The sequence below is a fragment of the Microtus ochrogaster genome, linkage group LG4, assembly GCF_000317375.1.
Source record: "Microtus ochrogaster isolate Prairie Vole_2 linkage group LG4, MicOch1.0, whole genome shotgun sequence".
NCBI lineage: Eukaryota > Metazoa > Chordata > Mammalia > Rodentia > Cricetidae > Microtus > Microtus ochrogaster.
Window position 1 is genome coordinate 5,901,028 of NC_022030.1, and position 24,680 is coordinate 5,925,707.

Sequence of the window (24,680 nt, forward strand, 5' to 3'; positions counted from 1 at the left end):
CAGATCTCTCAAAACAGATGCAGAAACAGGGTGAAATTACAGAAATACAGAGAAAATCAGGATGGAAACATGAGGGATTCATGTTAGATGGCAACTCCTGTGACAGGCAAGAGCCAATGATGACTGGGAGCATGGAAGTTGCAGCTTGAGGGGCGTGGGTACTATTTTCTTTGAGAATGTGTGGGGAGTGTGGCAGTGTGTCAAGGTGAATGAACAGAAAAATGACAAGACGGTGTGCCCCACTGAGGCAGGTAATCACGATTAACAAGGTGGTAATTTTTTTTAAAAAAAAAAGCGACAAATAAATATAGAATGCACATGACAGAAATGGACAAGGGGTTTACTCTAGGCTTGGAGACCAATGAGACAAATTATAGGTCCAAAGTGCTGCTCATGCATCGGGCATCAAACTGCTAAATAACGGGGTTCTATGAATTGACTTCCTGTGGCCCACGTGGTCTGGACTGCAAAGAAGAGAAGTGGACTGTGGGGAAGCAAGAAGTCAGAAAACATCAGAGAAGACTTCTATTTTAAAAAGTGTGCCAACTAACGAATAGTATGTGCAAGAGTGCATGCACTTGTGAGAATGTGTGTGTGTCACAGAGTGTGGAGGTCACATGACAAGCCGCAGGAGTCAGTTCCTTCCTTGAACTATGTGGATGGCAGAGATTGAGCTCAGGTAGTCAGGCTTGAGAGAAATTACCTTTACCAGCTGAGCCATCTTGCCCAGCTGACACCTACTCCCCCCTTTTTACAACTCCTGCAAACAAAAGAGCTATTTGGGTCTCTACTTCCTCTTTTGAGCAAGAATTATTTTCTAATCTCCCATCATGAGGGAGTAATTCTTCCCAAATCAGGTCATGTGGACTATAAGGAAATTCTCTGCATTAAGATAGAGTAGCCTGTAGGTGGTGGCTGCGGAGGCACACCCACAGTAATAGGGAAACAACAAGGGTGAAATAGAAAAGGCTCTCTCAGTGCTGAAATGCTCAAGTCAAAGAATGCTTAAAGCAAATTTGCTCCAATATGTTGAGAAAGATGTTTTATTTCATGGTTCATTTGAATTAAAAAAGGACCCTTGAATAAGAAAGGACCCATTCCCTTTTATGTTCCTACAAAGAAACCATAAAATTAGTATCACTATTGATCACACTACTGTGATTGTTAAGTAATAACTAGAACATCAACATATTGTTAATTTTCCATGGTTTTTGCAAAGACTAGCATCAATTCTTCAAACACAGGAAACAAGCAGTATCAACAGCTATCTACATCTGATTAAGAGACATTTTATAAAGCCAGGTCTAGTGGCTTATGAGATAGAAGGGTTGCTTGGTTCAAAGTCAGAGAGCAAAACTCTTCCCCCCCCACAATATTTCAACAGCACCACAAATTCTCAACCCTTGACAATGCACACCACATTCTAAACAATGCATTACCATCCTGGAATGCCAGTCGTGCTCAGGGTGAGCATCTGGTAAGCAGGAAGGCTGCCAAAGTGAGCAGAGCAGAGCTAGGGTGTGAGAGCTCCCGGGAAAGGTCATGCTGCTTGTCAAAGCAGAGGCAGTGTGGCTGATCATAATCAGTCCTGCCACTATCTAAAGGACATTTCTGACAGAGTGACTGGTGGGGCGTTCATCTGTCACATTTCAGAGAAATGTTGTTGATGTCTAGATTACCCTGAAGACACCATCACGAAGAACACACTGTGTTACTCTGTTAAAGACTCTTAAAGGAGAGTCCTGGGCCACGTGGAACACTGACAACAGTACAGTAGAGTGTAATGTCATGTTTTATACATTCGAATAGTCATTATTCAAGACTTCTTACCTCAGAGAAATCAATGAATTTTACACAAGCAAACAATCCACGCCCATGATACATTCTGAAAAGAATTGGGATAAATCCCCTAAAAATACTTATTTGTGCGTCTTACAAAAAAAAAAAAAAACCAGAATTTTCACTGAAAATCTATTATTAGTCTATAAATTGAGCTTTTGATGGAAGATGGGCATAATAAAACGGAATGTGATAAAGGCTGAGTTTAGGCTCAAATTAGGAGCGAGCTGCTAAATGGGAAAACAATTCATATATATATTTTAAAAATATAAATTTAATTAAGAAGATATTAGGAATATTTTCTAAACCTACTTCTGGGGTCAAACTGCTGAGGGACTGTCCCAACGACTCTGTATTTCAGAGCTCGTGGCAATATTCTAGACCCTGCGCTAGGCTAGATAATCTGAAAACAAGCGGCAGTACATGGGGCCTCATCCTGTACCTAATGTTTTCATGAGATGCTAACAGGAACCACTAGTGTAAAATGTGTGTGTGTGCGCATGTGTGTGAGCGTGCGCATGTGCACGCATTAAGAGACAAACTATGATGGAATTATACGATGCTTTGGGGTTCTCTGTTCTTACTTTGGACTAGACAACAACCCAGCACTCGGGAGGCAGAGGCAGGTGGATCTCTGTGAGTTCGAGACCAGCCTGGTCTACAGAGCTAGTTCCAAGACAGGCTCCAAAGCCACAGAGAAACCCTGTCTCGAAAAAAAAAAATAATAATAATAAAAAAGGCAGATACTACTGAATATAATTAGACAGTGTACTTTGGCTTAGGAATTGGTTGTTTTGAATTAAACCAACTTGCTCCTACTGACTTTACATGCCAGGGAAGTACTGAAAATAATTAAAACACATTCTTTTTACATGAAGATGAGCTATGATATATAGTTTTAGAATTATCTTGGGAAAATAAAAATAATGGTTAGTATTTGTCTAGTGAATTTTTACAGATAATAACCAAAGCAGCACCATGATTGTGCTGTATTTCCAGAAGGCATCTAGCATTCCTGTGTATAAGTTTCACTAAATCTGGCAGCAACTGAAATTAGATGTTGAAACTATATATGAGACACACACACACACACACACACACACACACACACACATTATACCTGTGTCAATGATGAGCTACTTACAGAAGATAAATGATGCTTCTCAATTTTAAGTAATTTTTTTTACAAATTTCAAAAAGAAAAGAAAACTGAGAGTTTATCAAAAATAACAACAACAACACCCACAGCATTTTAGGAATTAAGAATATTCCGGTTGTTTTAGTAAGTAAAAATGGTCTAAAAATATAATTTTTCTGTGTCAATGAAAATTGTTCAAAATGTATTAGTAAAAGTAAAAAGAACTTTAAGTATAATCCTAATTAATAAAATAAATCAACGTGAATGAAGTCATGCCTGCTCACATGTAGAGATTTTTGAAGGCCATGAAAAGCTTACAATCAACAGGATTATAAGTCTACAGAACTTATTTTTAATCCTATGCTATTTTTTATTCATTAAATTTTATAAAATACGAGGATGCATTACTTTTATAGTAAAACTAATTAAAAATGTTTAAAACAGAAATGAAAAAAATAAGACCAAATTGTTAGAACGGCTTTTTCTATTAGATGCGAATTGGCAGCACATCTTGGAAGAGAAGTCCTAGATGAGCCTGGAGGAAACATCCATCTCCACACAGGCTACCAATGCTGCTGCCAGCCACCCCCACTTCAGTGTGTCAGGATTTGCACACAGAGCCACACAGCAGGTGTGTCCACTGGGAGACCTTGGAGGAGGTGGCAGCTGCCATGCCACTGAAAGGCATAATTTTACTTTTTATTGAATAGTTTGAACAGAAGTCAATTTAAAAAGGACAGTTGAGGTTTCTTTCCTTAAAGTATAGAGAATAAAACTGAGCACTGGGACATGCCTGTAGTCCCAGCTACTTGGGAGCCTGAGGTGGGAGAACCCTTGAACCCAGCAGCAGTTCATGGTCAGTCTGAGCAACAGAGTAAGACCCCCATCTCAGAAACAGACTAAAATAAACAGAACATGATTCTTACAAGTTCCATAAGAAGGCACACTGAAACAAACATAAAACAGGCATGTAAAAAAACCACAGTGACACAAGACCTGGCTGTGGAGGCTAATGCCTGTCTATTCTAACACGATGGCCGAGAACAGAGGATATGGTTTGAGACTATAGAGGCCACACCCCTTATTAGTAGTATTATCTGAATGAGTATCTCTCTACTTTATGGATCTCAATTTGTTCATCTGTACAATGAAGTAGCTGAGCTAGAATCATAGCTTCATTCCTGGCACAGCTCCATAATGCTATGTACTCAGACCTCCCACAAATCCTAGTCACTTTTCATGCTCTCGATAATAAGAAAAGGCTTGCATTCAAAATTAAATCTCTGATGCATTCTTACGGGTATGTTTATAAGACAGAATCTTGATCAAATCAACCATACTTATTTTGATAAAGAATTAATTAAAAAATACAATAGACTAGGTGCTAGGGATGTGTAGGTTCACATTTATCAAGGTTGATTGTCAGATTCAATGACTCAGTATTCAAGGCATTTTAGTGCCTGGGGCAATATCATGTTTATTGGGGACTTCTTTTTACATTAGCACAGATCATTTCTCTCTCCAGGAATCATCACACCGTCTAATAAACATTCAACAACAAATTCCCTGGAAGATATCTGTCTGTCTGTCGGTCTGTCTGTCTATAAATAAGAACAGATGCACATTCCTAATTTTTTAAAGTACTGGAGACTGAACCAGTATCTTGTATTGCTAGGCAAGCACTCTAACACTGAATTACACCCACTGCTCTCTGTAGGATTCTAGTCTAACACATGGATTCATATAGACAGATCAAATTATATTCTCCCAGTAAATAAATTCATTCACCTTAACTTTAAAGCCTGATCCAAGCTCCATCTTTTCTGTGGGAATGTCTTATTTCCTGGCCCACACGACTTCTTACTCTGTGTGACACTTGCTTTATGCATTAATACTAGTAACCATTCTTGTGCATGCTAGGCAAGTGTTCTACAACTCTGTTATATCCTCGGCATAATACTTCATATTAAAAACTATTTAATTTGCATGTTGTATGTTTTCTTGAGATCTATTAGAATTAAGGTCTGGTCCTTAAAGGCTAGGCTTGCCATCTGAAGAACTAGCATACTGGGAGATGGATGTAAGGGTGTGTCTGCAGCATGGAGATCCAAACTGGACACAGCTGTAGTCTGAACTATACCATGACATAGTGAGTCCATCTAAGGAGAAGAAGGATACAGGCAATGAGAGTTCTCTGGAGTAAGTGGTCCCTTAGGAACACTGGCACATTAGGAACAGGAGGGTCAAGACCAATTTCACATGAATAGTTAAATATAGAAAACTCCTAGTTTCTCCTGTGGCTAACAGAATCAACGGAGAGGAAGTCAGGAGTACATAGCCTTAATGATCAGCATGGTGCAAACTGGGGACACCAGGATTGCTTGATCTTTCATTGCATTTCATACTAAACCAAAAGCCGTGTTATTGCCTCCATGCTAACGTTATATTTCCACTGCACTGATTTATCTAGGTTGTAAATTTAGTATAGAATTGCTGAGTTGGTGACATGTAGCTTTTCAAAATGCCCATGCTAAATTTCTAAGTCTCACAATGACAGTTTTTGGAGATAATGAGAATCTTCACAAGTGGAATTTGTGCTTTTACAAAATAGACATAAGAGAGATTCTTCTCCATCTATCCTGTGAGGTTGCAATGGAGCTGCAAACCAAAGTCCACCCTCAACAGATACCAGATCTACTAGTACCTTAACCTTGGATCTGCTAGGCTTGCCAGTCTCCAAACTGTGAAAATTATTCATCATGTAAGCCATTATAAATTACTGCATATTTGTTATAACTGTCCCTAAGACAAGCCTCTGCCTAATTTCGTAAATCTGGTGTTTATTAGTAGAAAGGAGAGCTTCCTGTAACCTAGTGGCAAACCTGGCTAAGTCTACCAGCCTTCTCCTGCTTCTCCGTCTTCTCCAATCTGATGAAATATGCAGGGAATCTCTCACTCTTTATTTCTAGACTTTACCCAAGTTATCCCTTCTCCCTGCCCCCTGCATTTGAAAGGGATGCTGTTCTAAGCTCGACTCTCTTGCCATATTTTGTTAGTAGATTCTCTGTTGAGTTGTAGAGAGGAAGTGATGACCTCTAAATCCTGCAGAGATGCCAGTAGCCCCCGACTTGCTTCTCGTAGTTGAAATAACAACAAAAATCTCTAGACATTGCCAAATGTCTCTTGGGAGGCAAAATCCCTACCAGCTGAGAAGCTCTAGTCTACCCAGGACTTATCTAGCATTTTGTTCTTCTGTAATGAAACAAACTCCTACGCCTTCCACAATTCGGTATGTCTTGATTTTGCCTCCACAGCATATCAGTCTGTGTTCCTTCAATACTTGAAAAATAACTGGCTATCTTGTCTCCTCCAACAACTCCTCACTCTCTTGCCCTCACTTCTCTGAAGTGAAACTTTTGAGAATGGCTTCCACTTGCTTCTCACTTTAATTCCAGCACAAAGCTATCAGGGTCCTATTGACTATCAAATGCTCAGATAATCCAACGGCTTGACTGGCAGGCGTGTCCAACCTGCAGGCTGTATCCCACAAGTTCAAGGACAGCTAGGAGGGTGGTCCAACATAAGATTATTTAAAATAAACTTATTTAAATATTAGAGACTTGTAAGTGCATGTGTGTTTGTGTTCTTTTCCTTTTTGTAACTCGAATACATGATTTTCAAGCAAGGACTTTGTAGACAGCAAAGTAGCATCACAATGTTGGGCATGCCTAAATATATTATTTGCTTCACCCTTAAATTCCAGGGCATGTCTTTTTCTTTTATTTTTCTGTTTTCCAATCTATTCTTTTTTTTTTTTTTTTTCTCTTTTATTTTTCTGTTTTCCAATCTATTCTTTTTTTTTTTTTTTTTTGACTCTATTAACACCAGTGTCAACTGGGCTCTGCCTTTGGCTTCCTTCTCTTCTGACTCCGCAGACCTTATCAGGGCCATGGCCTTTACCACAAACCCCGCTTTCCAGCAGGGAGGCTGACGACACTAATTCCTCTTCATTTGGTTTTGGAGCTCTACTTTCTCTTAAATCCCAGTCCAGCACTTCTGAGTGCTTGTGGATATTTCTACCTGGGATCTCTGAAGACATCAGTAACAAACTGAAATATCTAAAACTGAGCTAACCAGCTCTCCACAGCCACCTTGTCTCACCACACTGTTCCCAACGCTTCCTAGCTCATTAATTTTGTAGTATTGTCACCTATTCAGCTATGAATAACCCAGCGACTTCAGAGTGACCTTAGGTTCTCGGCCACTAAGCAGCTGAATAATGAAAAGCCAGGCAATCACAGCCTCTACCTACCTCTCATCCCTCTGGCTCAGCCTCGTATTTTCCTTCTATGTATCCCTAATGAGTTTCCTCATGCTAGGTTTTATTACCTCTATTTTAACCACTAGTGCTAGTGCTATAATTAAAATCATTTTATGTAATTTCCTGGGGTACCTCCCCCAGGGGAACCCTTGTCTGGAGGGTGGCAGAGTGCACTAGGTTGCTTGTGGCCCAGTGCCTCCATTTCTCCTCAACTTTCCCCTTTAACCTACATTCCTCAGTACAATCATGACATTCTATACCTTATTCAAGTCCTCCCTCTTTGGAAATGTTTTGTCCTAAGTTCCTGTAACACTTCTTTTAAATCACCAAAGCTTCAGGCTATGCATTTCTCCCTTGGGAACTATGTCTGGGCCTTCCCAGAACAGAATGGAAGGTTTCTCCCTGCGTGTTCCCAATGAAACAGGCATATTATCTCCATCCTGGTTCCAAGAGCCTGTTGAAACTACTGGCTCACAGGTGGCTTGCCACCAGTCCGTCAAAATCGTTAGGACAAGTGCCTCGTCCACTTATACCAGCTTCATTTGGAGTTACCACAATGCTCGGCATGGAAGAACTCAGTAACTATGTGTTGAAAGTCTGAGCCAGAATGGGTTCAAATGCTAAAACCACAAGATACATATTGGTGTGTGTGTGTGTTCAAGAGCTAATGTCGTAAGTGGAATGGATCTAATAAGCCACATGCATAAGAAATACTATTCCTACCAGAAAGATACTGCTTTCTGACGGCACAGACCTTAAACGGCAATGGCACATCTCTGGCTGATCACAGCTGAAAGTGCCTTCAATTACTAGCAAGTGAAAGGAGCAGTCTTTATTCTGTGGACTCCTGTGAGCCCTGGTGAGTGTGAGCCTTCTAGGTGAGGCTGATGCGGTGTTAGGGTGACGCTGGAGATGCAAGCACAGAGTGGAAAGCAGCACGCCTAAAGCCACAGGCTCCACTTCCGGGCTGCATACCAGCACAGGCTGGGACTTGGGGGCTAGAACTCTATCCTCTCTGAGCCTCTTCAGTTTCCTTATCTGGAAAATGGCTACAACATTTACTTCATATACTTCTCATTGGTGCCTAGATCAAAAGAAGTAACAATGTAAACAATGGTATATCATAAGCATGAAAAATAAAGGAATATTTTATACAGATTGAAAAAAATCAAAGCATCATCTATGTAACACATTTTTGACAATACGTACCTTCTGAGAAGCTGAAGGCTTTTCTGTCTTAGTTTTCTCCTTGGGAGTTAAAGGAGGAGATCGCTCCTTTACTTCTGGAGGTGATTCTCGATACAGTGCTGGAATTAAAACAGGAAGTCATAGAATTAGATCCAGATCACTGTTCCACCAGAAAACAAACTATGAAGGAGGGCAGGTATTTAAATGTAAAGAAACTGAAATTCAACGCTCGGTTGTAGCAGCACGTGATGCCGGATATACTCGCTAAGGTAGTCTGCAGTCTGACCCATTAGTTACAGGTAAAGAAGCTTTAATCATGAAGATCTAGAATGCAGACTATGTAGTCACATAGATGCTTATTTCATTTTTTCTCAATACACAGTCACTAGGAACCTGCTGAATGCAAGGTTACTGCTAGGTTGCCACACAGTCTGCTCTCCAGGAGCTCCTGTCTGCCAGAGGCAGCCATGCCCACAAATGCAGCATCATTTGAAAGGCAGCTAACGACAAAGACAAAGTGATTTGGGGGATGGAAAATCCTGAACAAAGGAAGTGGAAGGAGTGTCAAGCTCTGAAGAGCAGGCAAAACTGTGCCCTGAAGGATAATTTGGAAACAAAGAATGCGTAACACAGATTTAGGATAATACCTAAGATTTAAATTTAAAACCCCTTTAATCTAAGATCATCATCTACATAGTCTATTGAGTCTACATGAAGTATGTGTATGTAAAAAATCATATGGGAATCTTAAAGTACTAAAGTGAAAATCTATTTTAATTAAGAGTAAATCAAAATTGAGAAATTCCAAAGATGTGTTTAAGTGAACTTGCACAATTAAGATTATGAGTTTTTAGCTGGATGTGAGTATGGGTTGGGGTTACCCCTAGGTTTTTTATATCTTGAGAAAAGAGTGTCAGATGTGACTGGGAGGAATTGACGGTGTTGTCTTTTCAGTGGCTCAGACACAGAGTCAGACTCTTTCACAGTGGGATGTTATCTCCTCTTACGGTGCTGGTCTCCGAAATGCCCCTGGTCTCAGCTGAACAGTGGGTAGAGATTCTGTTCGGATATAAACTCACATTCGCTTTGCAGAATGTGGCTTCAGATACAGATCAAGGACAATCCCTCCCACTTGTTTTAGAATGGGATATGTTGCTGAGAGTCATTTTCCCTGCTAATGCTAACGGCAGTTGAGTTTTTGGTAAATTTAGGAAACAAATAGGATAAAAGGGAAAAAATAACCCGCTGAAGGGTGAGATTGAGTTCTTATATTCTCAGGAATTCTGATTGCTCTCCTACTCTCACCTACACAAGGCTCTCACGAGAAACAGCGACTAAAGGAAGCGTTAATTATCCTAAAGCACAGCAGGAAATGCCGACAACTGCAGGATGGTCCTGAGTAGAGGCGTCAGTTGTGCACAGAGCCTTCAACCATCATTGCAGGTGCTCACTACATAAGGAAAGTAAGCTTTGTTAGATTTTAACTCCCTGCAGATCATCTATCTGTAGCTTGTCAAGAGAGGCGAGCCTAAGGGTTTATTTCTGCAGAACATGCTATGGGAGACACATGATCTCTTTATACTGCCAAGTAAAAACAGTATCTGCAGATGTTTTCACTGGTATCTGACAGGAACAGGCTGATTCCTGTTAAAGTCACAGACATACTACCGTGCTTCACGACAGCTCTGCCACTGCCACTAAACTTAGCTGTGACCCTGTTCCAGAGCTTGCCCAGGAAAGAGTTGGGGGAGTGGGGATGTTTATGGCAGCCAGGAAGTCAGAGGTGTGGGGCATGTGGGAGGGGGCTTTAAAACCCTCTTAACTCTACCTGGGGTCTCTCTGCCCAGCACCAGCTTCCTTCCATTCTCCCTAAGCTTTCTCCACTCTGCATTATCGTAAGCCATGCACTGCACTTCCAGGAGACCTTACAAGCTGCCAGTCATTCCTTAGAGGGGGACATTAAAAGAAGTCCCTTCATCTAGCACAGTAATTTAGTATGACATTCTTCCTCCTTTTCAGTTTTAAAACTATCCTTTTGCTCTCACAATCTGAACTTGAAGGGGAATTAGTGTTAGTACTTCTGTTCACTCCTAGTTTGGTTTCAACGGGTTTCAAAGATTAGCATGAAAATAGAGTATTATGAATAAATAATTCTTTGTAGAAACAAAAGAGAATAAGTATTCATAACGGTGTTGCCTATTTCACTTTAAGTCAGAACTGCATGAGTGTCTGCGTAGGAGAACTTAGCAGATGGAGCTCAATGTCTTCATGAGATCCACAGGTCTCCATCAACTGCTGGGCATGGGCTCCAAGGTGGCTTTCCTGACTAAAGTGCTGGGCTTTCCCTAGCATGCCACCAGGCCAGCTGCTGTTAGAGGATTCTTCTGAAGAAGTCTGCTGCCTGCTCCTCTCCTGATAGTTCACCTCACTTTCAGGCTTTCTGTGACAGCTCCATTTTCACCTTGCAAAGCCTCACAGCAAAACTCTAGGTCTTAGAAGGCCTCACCAGGACTCCTCCTGCTCATTCTTCTTTTCACTAGAGCTGCTCAGTGAGCTTGCGAATGAGCCAGCCCCTCACTCATGGTTCAGAAGGCCAGAGCTGAGGGATACAAACAGCAAGAGCGAGAGCTGAAGGATTTGAGATTCTTCAGATGCTTGTCAACCCAGGAGTCACTGTGGCGAGTGAGGAGCTGACAGACTGTGTGCAGCAGCTGGAAGGGCAGAAGGAGCTGCAGGAAGTAGTTGCTGGGAGGGTCCCCAGGGATCACCTCCCGTCTCACAGCTTGGGAGCTCTCTGGCACCCTAGTGCCTCCTCTTTTCAGCTTTTCCATTGCAAGAATGAAAAATGTTTCTTACTGGTAAACTCATGCAATGGTTATGTAGACAGTACACGAAAGGGTAGAAAACGATTAAATCTTGGGCACAGTTTTACCATCTTAGGGTAGCAGGAAGGGAGCATGCACTTACTTTCACTAGCCACATGATTAGCTGGAAAAAACCCTTCCTGCCCCTTTCCTAAGCTGCCGTACCACCAGTCTTCATTATCTTTGAAAAACACTCGGATAATGTCTCCACGATGGATGGTTAGTTCATCTGATCGGCTCGCTGTGTAGTCATAAAGAGCCACAACCTAAGAGAGAGATAAGACCACCACAGCTTTATCACAACTGTGCCACAGAAAAAGCCCCAACACTCACTTCCTCTTGCAGAAGAGCAGCTGAAACCAAAGCAGGACTTTGGTAAGCCTGAGGCTGTCTCAAGGGTTGCTAATAGGATCAGGGGTGGTGGGAACACAGCAGGAGAAGCAAGATAAAAGACTGTGGGATTGAGAAATGGTTAAGAGTATTCAACACACAAAGATTAGTTTCAAAATACCAGATGTTGAAGTTTTAAAGTAAATTACTTTGAAGAAAAAAAACCCCAGCCCATCACACACCATTCCATTTCTTAGAAGTGCTTTCTGGTATACCTTGAGGTCCCAGTCCCTGCTCTAAGCAGATGCCTCTGAAACAAAAAAACTTCAGGTTATCAGCTTTACAAAAAAGGAAAAGCTCAATGGAAGAACTTGATTATATAATTCTATTATCATTATTGGGTTTACTGCTGAAGTCTCTTTTTGAGAAAAACTTTTCTTGAAAAAAGTTTTTCATAGTTTTATAACAGCACCTACACCTTCTGACTTTCCTTTAAAAGCTGATCTTTGCTAGACACAAACTAAGAGGAAAGGCCTTTCTATGAAATTCTTCTTGTTTTATAACAATATCCATCCTATTTGACTTGTTTTTCTTTAAAAAAGAACTACATGCAAGTCAAAAATGATGCTGCAGAGTGTTTAAAAGTCCTTTCTAGCATTTGGAAAGAGAGCTCAGTCCATCTCAGATCTGTTGCGCTATGTGAAGTGGGCATTATAATATGTATACACATGAATATGCTTATTCTACTGTTTCTTCACTAAACAGGGCTTCAAACTGTGAAATGGAAACACATCATTATAGCCCTCTGAAACCAGGATTCCTTTAATAAACAACTGTGTCAATCCTTAGGTGGCTGGCGCTGCACCCACAGTGGTAAACCAGCGGCAGGATCATTTCTAGAGGAGATACCTCACAAAGGCTTTGTAGGAGACCAGAGGACAATTAGGAATTAGATGGGCAAAGTGTGTAGGTGTGCATCTCAGGCCGATTCCATAGCATGTTTGAGTTCAGTTAAGAGGAACCCCCAAATGGTTCAATATGGTGAAGCCCTGCATTATGAGTGGCAGTCAAAGGCAGGGGAAGCTAACACTTGGGTAGTTAGCGGGGTCTGATGACACAGTCAAGGGAGTACTGTGGCTGCATGAGGCCAGTAGGCTTATTTGTACAGCTCCAGTTCTGAAGGACAGTGGGAGGATCAGCTTGGATAAATGTATCATGTAGGAAGCTGCACATCAGGTTTATGTCATCATGTGGACCACTGCTAATTTAGTTCATAAAGGTGATATATTAACGCTTTCACTACATTTTCCACAAGACCTAGCATGAGATTGCCCACTATACCCTATGGTAGTGCCCATCTATTACTGGATGCTCTCTTAGGCTCCAGATGCAGCACACAGACTACACGCTACCTGTGAACTTGCTACACACATTTTGTTATGGATCACACTGCACTCTTCAAAATGAAACCTTAAAACCCTAGCCCCGAATATGAATATATCTGGAGAGAGAGCCTTTAAGGAGACAATTAAAGTTAAGTGATGTCACAAGTCATCCTGACCAATAGGATCACTATTTTTGGAAGAGGAAGAGATGCCAGAAGCACACAGGCACACAGAGAAAAGGACTATTGAGCACACAGTGTGAAGGTGACCTCCTGCCAGGAAAAAAAAAGGCCCCAGGAGAAACCTACACAGCTAATATCTTGGTCTTGGCCTACTAACCTCTGGAACTGTGAGAAAGTAAATTCCTGCTGTTTAAGCCACCAAGTGTGTGTATTCTGGTAGCAGCTCTAGCAGACTGGCATAGTTCCAGAACTTGATGGCTTCAGATAAAACCTCATGTGGGAAGCACACATGAGGAATGCCTCCCATGCATCTACTTCCAGCCCTAGTGAGCCTAAGTTCCATCTTTACACTGTCTCCTGAGTGCCACCTCTAAGGCAGAGGCAATGCCTTCCTCATCAAATGTTACAAGCATCCTTGTTGATGGAGGATGATGGCTGATGAAGCTTTAGCCTCTAAATCAGTGCTTCTCAACCTGTGGGTCAGGACCCATTTGAAGGCCAAAGTGCCCTTTCATGGAGGTCACCTAAGACTACCTGAAAACACAAATATTTGTAATATGATTTATAACAGTAGCAATTACAGTTTTGAAGTGGCAATGAAAATAATTTTATAGTTGGGGGTCACCACAACATGAGGAACTATATTAAAGAACTGCAGCATTAGAGAAGTTGGGAATGTAGTTCTGAAGCGATGGAACAGTCTTTGGAGTGTGGCATCAGGACACTGCTATTGACATCTGGCACAACTGTCTATGTGTCTAACAATAAGGACTGGTGTGCCCGTCATGCCAACAGTCTACATTCTGGCAGTGGAGTCTGATCTTTGGCTATGCCTCTTCTCTTCTACAAAAAGTTCATGACAGAAACTATGTGGCTCAGGAGAAGCTGGAGGTATGGTATTCAAGTATGTGTTCCTATCTAAAATGCTATTACCTTCTCATATGAAAACACATACTCTCTTCTGATAATCAGAGTTTAATGGTGATCTTCTTTGGTTGAATTTGGCAGCAAATTCTGAATAAATACTGACCTTTCTATCTACAAGATTTTACTGTCTGAGTGTTTAAGCAAAACTGTAAAAAAAAAAAAAAAAAAAACACGTCTGAACTCCAAAACCCAGCAAGAGGGCAAGCGGTTTGTCTCCAATGAACAGTATCTGGATCAGCCTCTTGTTCCAGCAGCCTCCCTATCAACAGTCTGTTGGGAAGACTCTCAAAGTGCGTGTCTTCTGTCACTTACTATTTGGCACCCTACAATGGTTTGCATGTATGTAAGACAGAATTCTTTTCTGCAACATGATTCAATTTTTTTTTTTTTTTTTTTTTTTTTTTTTTTTTTTTTGAGACAGGGTTTCTCTGTGGCTTTGGAGCCTGTCCTGGAACTAGCTCTGTAGACCAGGCTGGTCTCGAACTCACAGAGATTTGCCTGCCTCTGCCTCCCGAGTGCTGGGATTTAAGGCGTGCGCCACCATCGCCCGGCTCATGATTCAATTCTTGAGATAAAAGAGTAGTTATGAAATTTTTCTATAACAGATGTTAAAAGACAAATGCTAGTGTATACATCTTATTACATGTTGATAACAAAAGGTCTGTGAAATGAAATGTTTTATAAAATCCAGTTTGTTTATATATAGCTGGTCTTTGACTTTTGAAACTGTTAGCTCTAAGAACAGACCTCTAAGTTTAAGAATCATAATTGGCAGATGCATCTAATATATCTAATCATAGCTTATCCTGGCATGCCTTAAATGTACTTTAATAATTTATATTAAGTCTACACTTGAAAAAACTCATCTAACAGTAATTTATTCACAGAAGTGTTGAATATTGCATACAATTAACTGAACATTATACTGGAAAACAGCATAATATTCCTGTGCCACTCTGAGTGAGGACCATGATTATTCAAAACAGAATCTCTGAAAGCCAAAGAGACTGCAAAAAAAAAATATTGACTTTGTTTTTATTTGCTTGTTTTTTGAGACCAGGTCTTTCTGTGTTATCCAGGCTGGCCTCAAATTTTTTGACTCAAGTGATCTTCCTGCCTCAGCCTCCATAATGAATGGAATGGTGAAACTATAGGGACACACAACCACACTGAGTTAGGCTAGTCATTTGTTGTTGTTCTGTCTGACTCTCTTCTTTCCTCTCTTTCTTCTTCCTTCTTTTTTTTTGGGGGGGGGGATGGGTATTGGCAGTCAAACACAGGGCCTTACATAGGATTGGCAGGTGCTCTGCAATGAGCTATATCTCTAGTCAGGGTTCCTTTTGAGACAGGGTTTTATACTGTGTATCCCATGTTGGCCTTGAACTCATGATCCTGCTGCCTCAGCCCACTCCCCCATCCCCCCAAATCCTGGATTATAGGTGTACTACCCAAATGGGGCATAAACTTTGGTTATGGATGCATAAATTTTTCAGTCTTAATGGAACTACCTACTGGACACTATTTTGTATTTTTAAAAAATTAGCCTGGTTATTACAAGATGCTAGGTAGGGTTTTCTTTGTAACATCTTTCAAGAAATTAAACATTTTAACTATCTCTGAAGGATTCTCAATTACCTTTGTAGGAACATTAAGCAGTCAAGTTCAGCAGTCTGGCTGTTCCTTGTACTTTAATCTAGCATGAAATCCAATAGTCAATATTCATAATGCCCTCAGGCAGTTTACCAAGCCAAGTTATGTTGAATAAACTCATACACTCGAGCAATCAGGGCTTCAGCTGGCTTCATCCTCACTGGAGAACTTTGCTCTGCCAGCCTAAAACAAGTGCGACACCGGACTCTACTACCTTCTCTGTGCTTTCTTCTTAGTTTATTTGGTCTCACATTTTCATCTTCAGAACTGTGAAACAATGCGTTTTGCTTGTTTTAGTTACCAACTCTGCAGGAGTTTGCTACAACTCCTCCATGGAACTACAAAATGTGCATTTTGCTTTGCAAATGAGCTGGTTTTTCCTGTATTCCTTTAATGTGAGTTGGACCTTGCTGTGCCATGCAGTGACCTAAGGTCATCTTGACCCTTTCCAGGATAACTTTTAAGTTTTGTCAGAATAATTTAAGAGACAACTTTAGGCCTAAATTGGCTTCACTGCCAAGATGCAACATTGCTAGTAATTCCACTCATGCCTTTCTACTCTTGCTACCAAAACATGTAATTTCCCCAATCGGCAGATGGACATTCATCCAAACAATTAAGGGCACGTATAATGCTTACTGGTAAGTTACTACCAACTAATTAATATAAGATAAAATTTAAAGAGCTGTTTAGCATTTATCTTAAAATTAATAAACTTTGAGGAAATTATTTCTAATGCTAATTAAGAAATACTGCTTTTACTATTAAAGCAGAAATAAGATAAAATATCGTGAAAGGAAATTTAATGATAAATCCCGAATTGTGTAGAAACTCATCATTAAATGTTATATGACCCCTTTCCACATAGTGACACTGGATTCTATTTTGCTTCATAATAAGAATGAAGAAAAGCATACCCTATTCCTAGCATAGGATGGCAAATCAGTCTTCTATTTATTTATGGGAATGGGAATACAATATGAGAGAACCTGATGAGTATTTGTACAAAGTAATCAAGATGCTGTTACTTTTAACTAATCTTTTCTGGATAAAAATAGATAAGGAATCAGAGATAAAGAAAGCAAATAATTTCACAAAACATATCGCCTTGTACTAGACAAAAGCTTTGTTGCTGTCATGCTTTATAATGCTGGTATATGCAAAATCAGAAACATTTTATCAAAGTATTTGAAAGCATTTGATTTATATTATGTTCAGATAAAACAACAACCATGAGTAAATCAAACGAATATTAAACTAAGAATCAAGAGAGTGAATTTCCAGTCTTTCTCTGTGTCCCAGGTCAAGTACAGTACAAAACACCAGGTTTGTATGACTTTAAAATAAGAGGTTTGTGTAAGATGGTATCTGGTACACCTACCTTTCGATTTATTTTACTATATGTGTTCAAATATTATTCCAGAAGAACAGCATTCATTGGTTTAAAAGTAATTTAAACTATGAATATACTGGATCATATATAAATTATAAAATCTTCTATCTGATTGACGCAATTCCATAGCAGGAAGGTCCTCAGTGATAATTAGCAACAGATAGAAAGCGCTCATTAGTTCACCATTTTGGGAATGCTCTATCAAACAAATGAAAATGGGAGTTCATAAATTTTACTTTAGGCTTCAAAAATAAATACTTTATATGTGAAGGTTCATTTTTATATGCTGACCAGTGAGCTCCTATGAATTGCTGTGTCCCTCCATATGTTTTAAAAACTAATTACCAATCAGGATCTAGGGTCTGTGAAAGCTAACTAGAGCAGGGGCAAATACATCCTGAATTTGTGATACTACTGGAAGATGGACGAACCTTTAACAAGTGAAACATAGCAGAGTTTTTGCTCAAAATGAATTATGGGGTCCTGTCTCTTTTTTCATCTTTTTGCTTCTTGGCTACAATGAGCAGGTTCATTTTCAATATATACTTTCTCCACGTTGTACTATCCTTCCATAGCCCCCAAAACAACAAGGCCAAATATTAATAGACAAGTTCATGTACATGATGTGAGTACCTGATGTGGAATATTGATAGACAAGTTCATGTACATGCATGTGAGCATCTGATGTGGAATATTAATAGACAAGCTCATGAACATGCCAAAACAAGCAAAAACAACAACAAACCCACATTATTTGTAACTCTTTTTATACCCATCTAGTTGAAAAGGAACTTGATATATAAGTAGTTATAAACACATGCTGATAGGCTTACAACATATGAAAACATACATGAAAATAACAGCACAGATTGTAAAGGTGGGGAAGAGTGACACTAAAACTCTTACTAATCCAAATTAAATTATATTAAGATGTTAATTGAAATTTTAAGGGTAATTACTAAGAAAACAACTCAATAAAACTGCTAAAAAATAGAAAGAGAGAACAAAATAAAGATATGAATTTACCTTCCCCCAAATTAACAGTGGAAATTTAACAGAATAACAAGAAAAATACATAAAGACACTAAAAAGCTAAACAAAACTGTAGACTTATCCATACCTTATCAGTAATTGAGTTAAATGTAAATAGATTAAAATTTCAAAAAGAAAACTACAGGAGTAAATAAAAGTCATGAATCAACAAGAAGCTGTACAAGAGGAGCACTTCAGGTTTAAAGGACATCCATTAAATGAACTGGAGCATGATGTGGGAAGTTCATCTGGATATGTGTTGCTTTTATTGGTTAATGAATAAAGCTGTTTCAGTCAGTGGCTTGGCAGAATAGAGCTAGGTGGGAAAAATTGAAGTGAATGCTGGGAGAAAAATGACAGAGTCAATGAGAAGCCATGGAGCCACAGCAGACAGACACGCTGGAACCTTGCCAGTAAGCCACAGCCACATGGTGATACACAGGTTAATAGAAATGGTTAACCATATATAATAGAGCTAGCTAGCAATATGCTTAAGTGATTGGCCAAGCAGTCATTTAAATAATAGAGTTTCTAAGTGATTATTTTGTGTCGGGGCAGCTGGGAACGAATGAACAGCCTCCCCCAACAGGAGTAGCTGTCTTTGCATCGGGCAAAATGTTCTTCAAGACAAAACCTGTCCCTATAGGCAAAGAATGATGTTTTATAATAAAATGCCAGTCAGTCAGGAAGATAAAAGTAAGCACAAGCATGCATTTACCATATACAGCCTCAGAACACTGAAGAGAATTAGAAAACTGAATTAGAAAAATAAAATAGCTCTAGAATAGGCAATATGTGAGACCACAAACTAAACCTTTTTAAGGATATAAAATTTAAAAACTCAAATTCATAGAAAGCATATTCAACAACTATAACTAACTGAAATGGAAATCACTTACAAGGTAAAATTAGGAAAATTCACAAATATGTGGAAATTAAATCAAGTACTTTAAATAACCACTAGACCAAAAAAAGAAAGCTCAAGGATAAATGGAAACAAATAAAAAATTAACAATAATAAGTGAAGATGTAGAGAAACCAAAACCCTTATTCATTTCTGGTAGGATTTAATAGTGATTAAAATATTTAGGAAATCGTTTTGGAAGTTTCTCAAAATATTACATATAGATTTACCATATTATGATACAGTTATTATCCTAAATAGGGAGGCTATAAATGCATGTGTTGTGTGTATATATGCATGCAAATTGGCATATTCTTGGACACGTGTGTTTGTGTGTGAGCATGCAAGTTTGTGTGCATATGGAGGCCAGAGGTTGATGCCAGGTGTCTTTATTGATGGCTCTTCAGCTAATAAACTGAATGCATTATGACACACTGTACAAGGTTGAATGTTGTGAAAACATTCAGTAAGCCTGATACAAGGGGCTACATAATACATGCACATATACACGCACACTCACACACAAGCACACACACGTAATAAGAGGCTAAATTTTACGGAATGGGAACCAAATTAAAATGTAGTTGTTATGAAAAATTATAGTTACAACTGGAACAATGGTTATGGGAGGTGAGGGTGCTTAGGATAAGCATAGCGACAGTACAGGTAAATGCACAAACATGAAGATTCAGTTTTCCATGTCAGAGAGCAGACTCTTGACTCTGGCCACGATAGCAAATGGTAAGAGATTAGATTGTAGAACTACAATGGACAGAGAAAGCAACATATGTGAGTACCTGCAACTAAAGGAGCCTACCAGTTACCAAGGGTTTACTTGTAGGAACCAATAGGCTTCTAGCAATGTCATAGAAAACCAGAGCAAATGGGAAGGCCCTGGAGAAGACAGGAGTATTGGGCAATACTTTTTTTAGTTTTGTTTTGTTTGTAAGTTTTCAATTAGCAACACCCTAAATATTGATTATAAAGATTATTTTCTTGAATAGAATGGAAACAATAGTCACGATTAGAATAACAGCTGGAAAATGATTCACACTTAGGTGTTAGATGTAAGTGTTTCAGTGAGCTTTCAAAATAGGTCTCAAGGAAGAGTGCAAGTAGGCCCATCCCCTCTCATTGGTGACACTCATAACTACCTTTTCATTCCTCCACTCCTGGCTTTCAAACAGCTGTCTGTGGCATGTGGGTAGCGGAGCTGCAGGGCAGCAGGTGTCCCTAATTTCCTTTCTCAAGGTCACAGGTGACTCTGCCTATGCACTAGAAAAACCACAGCTTCTGGCCTGCATTCTTCCCACCAAACCCCAAGATCCCCTTCTCACATCCAGGTTACCCTGACATATCTCTTTCAGCCCTCAGTTACTAAAAACCTCAAGGCTACTTTTCCTAGGAACTCACCTAGATTATATCCACTACCTCAAATCATCTGCTTGAGACTTCTTCCTGGGCTGATAGAGTTCTTTTCAAGACATGTTTTCGATATTGGCTCTCTCAGAAAGCGTCTCTGGAAGGCACTTGTACTGGGCTACGTCCCAAATCAAGGTCTCCCCAGTCCCTCTCCTGTGTGGCTTTGATCAGCCCTTGCCATGGTGCTCAGCAGTCTGCGGGCTTTGTCACACAGCTCTCTATCTACCTTATTAGTGTTACTTTACCCTTACAATAATGTAACACAGGTTAGAAGGGCTAACAGACACCATGTAGCAGATGACTAAAATATCAACTGGGTTACAGGACTAACTGCCCTTATTACCTGAGCAACTCATGATTTCCACAAAATCTGCCTTGTGCTATGAAGTAACATAGAAATTTAATGACTTACTAATGTGGATCAATAATACTTCTAGAGTTATTGTTATTGGTCCATCTTCCATAATGCATTAACACATTAAACTGAAGTGTTTCTAGATGATCTTAAAAGACTGTCTGCCTCAGTTTCTCCTTTGGCATATAATGTTAATGAGAATACCTTTGTGTACAGAATTATGATAGACAATGAAATCACTTATAAAAAACACTTTACACAGTATTTGGCATACAGAAAGTGCCCCATATGTTGGAGATAATTATTGCTATTTAACTTTTCAAAAACTCTTCAATTCATAGAGGAATATTGTTTCCAGTAAAACGTTTCTTTAGAACATTTAAAGTTATAAAGATGACGTTATATTCTAATACAGATGTTAATTCCAACTACAAATCTGAAAATAATCTTTTTTTTTTAATTTCCATATTTGGTAAAATATGTTCTCAATCCCCAAAGTGCTCTGAGTGAAGCCTGTCTAGGCTGTACTAAGCTACCAGCAGTTTGTGAGGAGACGTGGTGATCAGGAAGCTTTCCAACATCTAATGCAACCATAGAATAAGTGTTCTTCCTTTTAGGAACTCATTACAGTCTATGCATCTAGCCAACCTATGACTCAATGAAGTGGTTATACCAAGGAGTGTTGGTGTTAAGATCCAGCGGTGCTGCCATCTCTGGCCAAGGCACAACTTGCTGTTGGCTGATGATATAACAAATAGCGCCCAGGAAGATGGAATTTGGTCTGTTTGTATTTGTCAAAGAAAGAAACTTATTATTTGAACATTAGTCATAGAAGACAATGGATGCCCAACTAAGCAGTAAAAACAGTACCAGTTTGATAGTCTTTATTTATTTTTTTTTCAAGGCTGGGGATCAAACTCAGGGTCTTATAAATGCTAGGTTCTTATCACTAAAGCTGAGCCCTCTGTCTCTTGTTGATACCCTTTAGTTAAATTTATCCTGAAATAAGAAATATTTCATGTTCACTGTTTTCTTTTCTGAATGAAAGTTTTCTTTAGCAACACAGTTGACTCATGTTTGGTTTCTGTTGTAGAATATTTTGATACTTCTTTAAAATGATCAAATTTAATTATTTTTTTTAGAAATGGTAAATTTTAAGTAATCACTAAATCCTGTTTTAAAAGATACACAATTACAATTTTGTTAAACATAAAATAAAACTGAAAATACAATTAAATAATAATTCTTAAGCAAAACACGGAAAAACAATGTTACCTAAAATTAAAGCAGTAGCTGCCATTCAATTGTTTTGTATTTTCCTAATGTTTTGAACAGAAAATTCATAAAGGGACACTATAAAATATGACAATTCCAAAGAGACTGGAGAAAGCTATTATGGTGGTTTGAAAGAAAATGGCATTCATAGGGAGTGGCATTATAAGGAGGTGTGGCATTTTTGGAGTAGGTGTGGCTTTGGTAGAGGAAGTATGTCACTGTGAGGTAGGCCTTTAGATCTCCGTTGATCACGTTATGCTCCTGACAGTTGCCTCCTGCTGCCTGTTGATCAAGATGTAGAACTCTCAGCTCCTTTCTCCAGAACCAAGTCTGCCTGTATGCTACCCAGCATAACAATAATGAACGAAATTTCTGCTTCAAGAGCTGATTAATGGGCCATCCTAGTAGAAGCATGGAAGAGAGTGGTGCTGAGGGTGATTAGAACTCTGGGGGCCTGGGATCCACAGGTTTCAGAGAAGAACTATGTTGCCTAGAGATCATTGTTGTGATGTTTTGGCGAAGAATTAGCTGCTTTTTGCCCTTATCTGAAGAGTCTGCCTGAGGCTAATATGAAGAGATCTAGAATAATTTTATTGGCAGAGGAAATCTCAAAAACAGCCTAGTAAAGTCTCTGTCATGTAGTTATTAGTGTTAACTCTAATGACGATTTATAACGAAAGGGAACAAGTTGAGAAAGTAAAAATATAAAATGTGCAATTTAGGAGAAAAGGAGCACCAGGAAGTGGAATGGAGCTAAGTCCTGTGTTCAAAGAGATAAACAGATTAAGAAATGGAATAAAGGGTGATCTCAGGGCAAGATCCCACCCAATCAAGGTTCCAATCTGTGAAGAGGAATTAAAGAAAAGCTTAGAGCCAGACGTGATGGCACACAACTTTAATCCCAGAATGGGGAAGGCAGAGGCTGGCAGATCTTTGAGTTTGAGGCCAGTCTAGTCTACAGATGGAGATTCAGGGTAGCCAAGCTTAGGCAGTGAAGGAAACCACTGAAAACAGAAAGCTGGTGAAGATGTAACTGAGTGGGGTGTAGGGGGATGCTCCAGTCCCAGGAAGCAACACAACTTGGCAGCTTAGGCTACGTGGTTCTGGCTTTAGAGTCAAGGGTAGATGAAAGGGATTGTGGAGTCTTTCTCTGTGACTAAGGAAGGCAGAGGTGTCTATCAGTCTATAAACTGTGTGTGCTTCCTCCTATGATCTTTGGTTACACTGCCACTTCGGTCTCGAGTGTCCTATTACTTTTTAAAGTTTGTCCCTCTTTGAAGATCCAGTTTAGTACAACCTTACCCTAACCTGCATTCCCAAATAACTCTGGTCCTGGGAATCCTTACAGCATTCAGGCCTATTCTGTATTCCTGTACTTGTGTACACGGTGCCATGGTGACATGAAATCCCTTCCATAATTGCTCTGAGCCTGCTTGGTCATTTTATTCTTTCTTTTTAAAACTGTGTATAGGTCATCTTTCTCATAGATGCAAGAACTAGTTAAAGACACCTTTCCTAGTTTATGAAGACATGGATTATATGTTTTCTGGGTTTTGTTTTGGTATTTCAATAATGTTTGCCATACTCTTTTCCCATGTAAACTGTGTATCTGCTGGTACTTTAGAATTCAGTTCATGTCACTGTTACTTTATAGTGCTCCAGAGATAGGACCATTTTAGAGTAAGTTTGATGGATTAAAAAAATAGTAAAGAAAAAAGAATTAGATTGAAATCTACAAAACAATGTCAGTGGAGTGGCAATGGGAGAAACTTAACACAGGCTTCATAATTTACAATGTTCCGAGGAGAAAGAATGTGCAAGCACTTAATATACTGTTTATTATGAACAGTCATAAATGGTTTTAAAAGAGCAACTATTTTGCATTTGTTTTCAAGTTTCAGTAGAAATTTTAGCAGAACTGCTTTGAATTGCTACTTCATTGATAAATGAAAACAGGCTCTTTTATGGCAAGCTATAAAAGCTTATAGTTTACAGGTTCCCTCTCCACCCTGCAATTACCTACAGGAAGAGATCAACCATAGGTTCTATTTTATGAGTTTTATAGGGGCATAGTCACCTCAGTTTACATGCTATGAATTCCTGGAAAATGCTATACATTGGAGAAGATAAAGTGTGCCCTTTGAATCAAGACATTTCATTTAAATCCATACTTTTATCTACAAGTATGATTTTACAACAATACATTAAACATGAAACTGTCATATTGTACATAAGTATACGTATAAAAACTATTTTATAAAATGTAGTAATACAGAATGTAGGAATCCTGTCAGCGTCAGGGCTAAACAATGAAAATAACATAGCAATAATGATCCAAAATGCTGAAAAATAAGACCTATCATAAAATTTCAGAGACACAATAAAATTTACTTTGTATGACTCAATCAATAAATTTGTGAACAAATTTAGTGTTGAGGCCAAGCAATACCATGGACACCTCAAATATTTAAAAAG

General features: G+C 39.2%; 1 protein-coding gene across 4 annotated transcripts in view; it reads right to left on the reverse strand.

Moving 5' to 3' along the window:
* Ahi1 (Abelson helper integration site 1) overlaps positions 1-24,680 on the reverse strand; it is a 145,984-nt gene that overhangs the window by 17,422 nt on the left and 103,882 nt on the right. For all 4 annotated transcript variants that reach the window (XM_026786100.1, XM_026786098.1, XM_026786099.1 and 1 more), the window contains 2 exons: positions 11,454-11,616; positions 8,508-8,605 (listed from right to left, as the gene is read on the reverse strand). In XM_026786100.1, the coding sequence (XP_026641901.1) occupies positions 8,508-8,605; positions 11,454-11,616 (261 nt within the window). The remainder of the gene's footprint in view (positions 1-8,507; positions 8,606-11,453; positions 11,617-24,680) is intronic.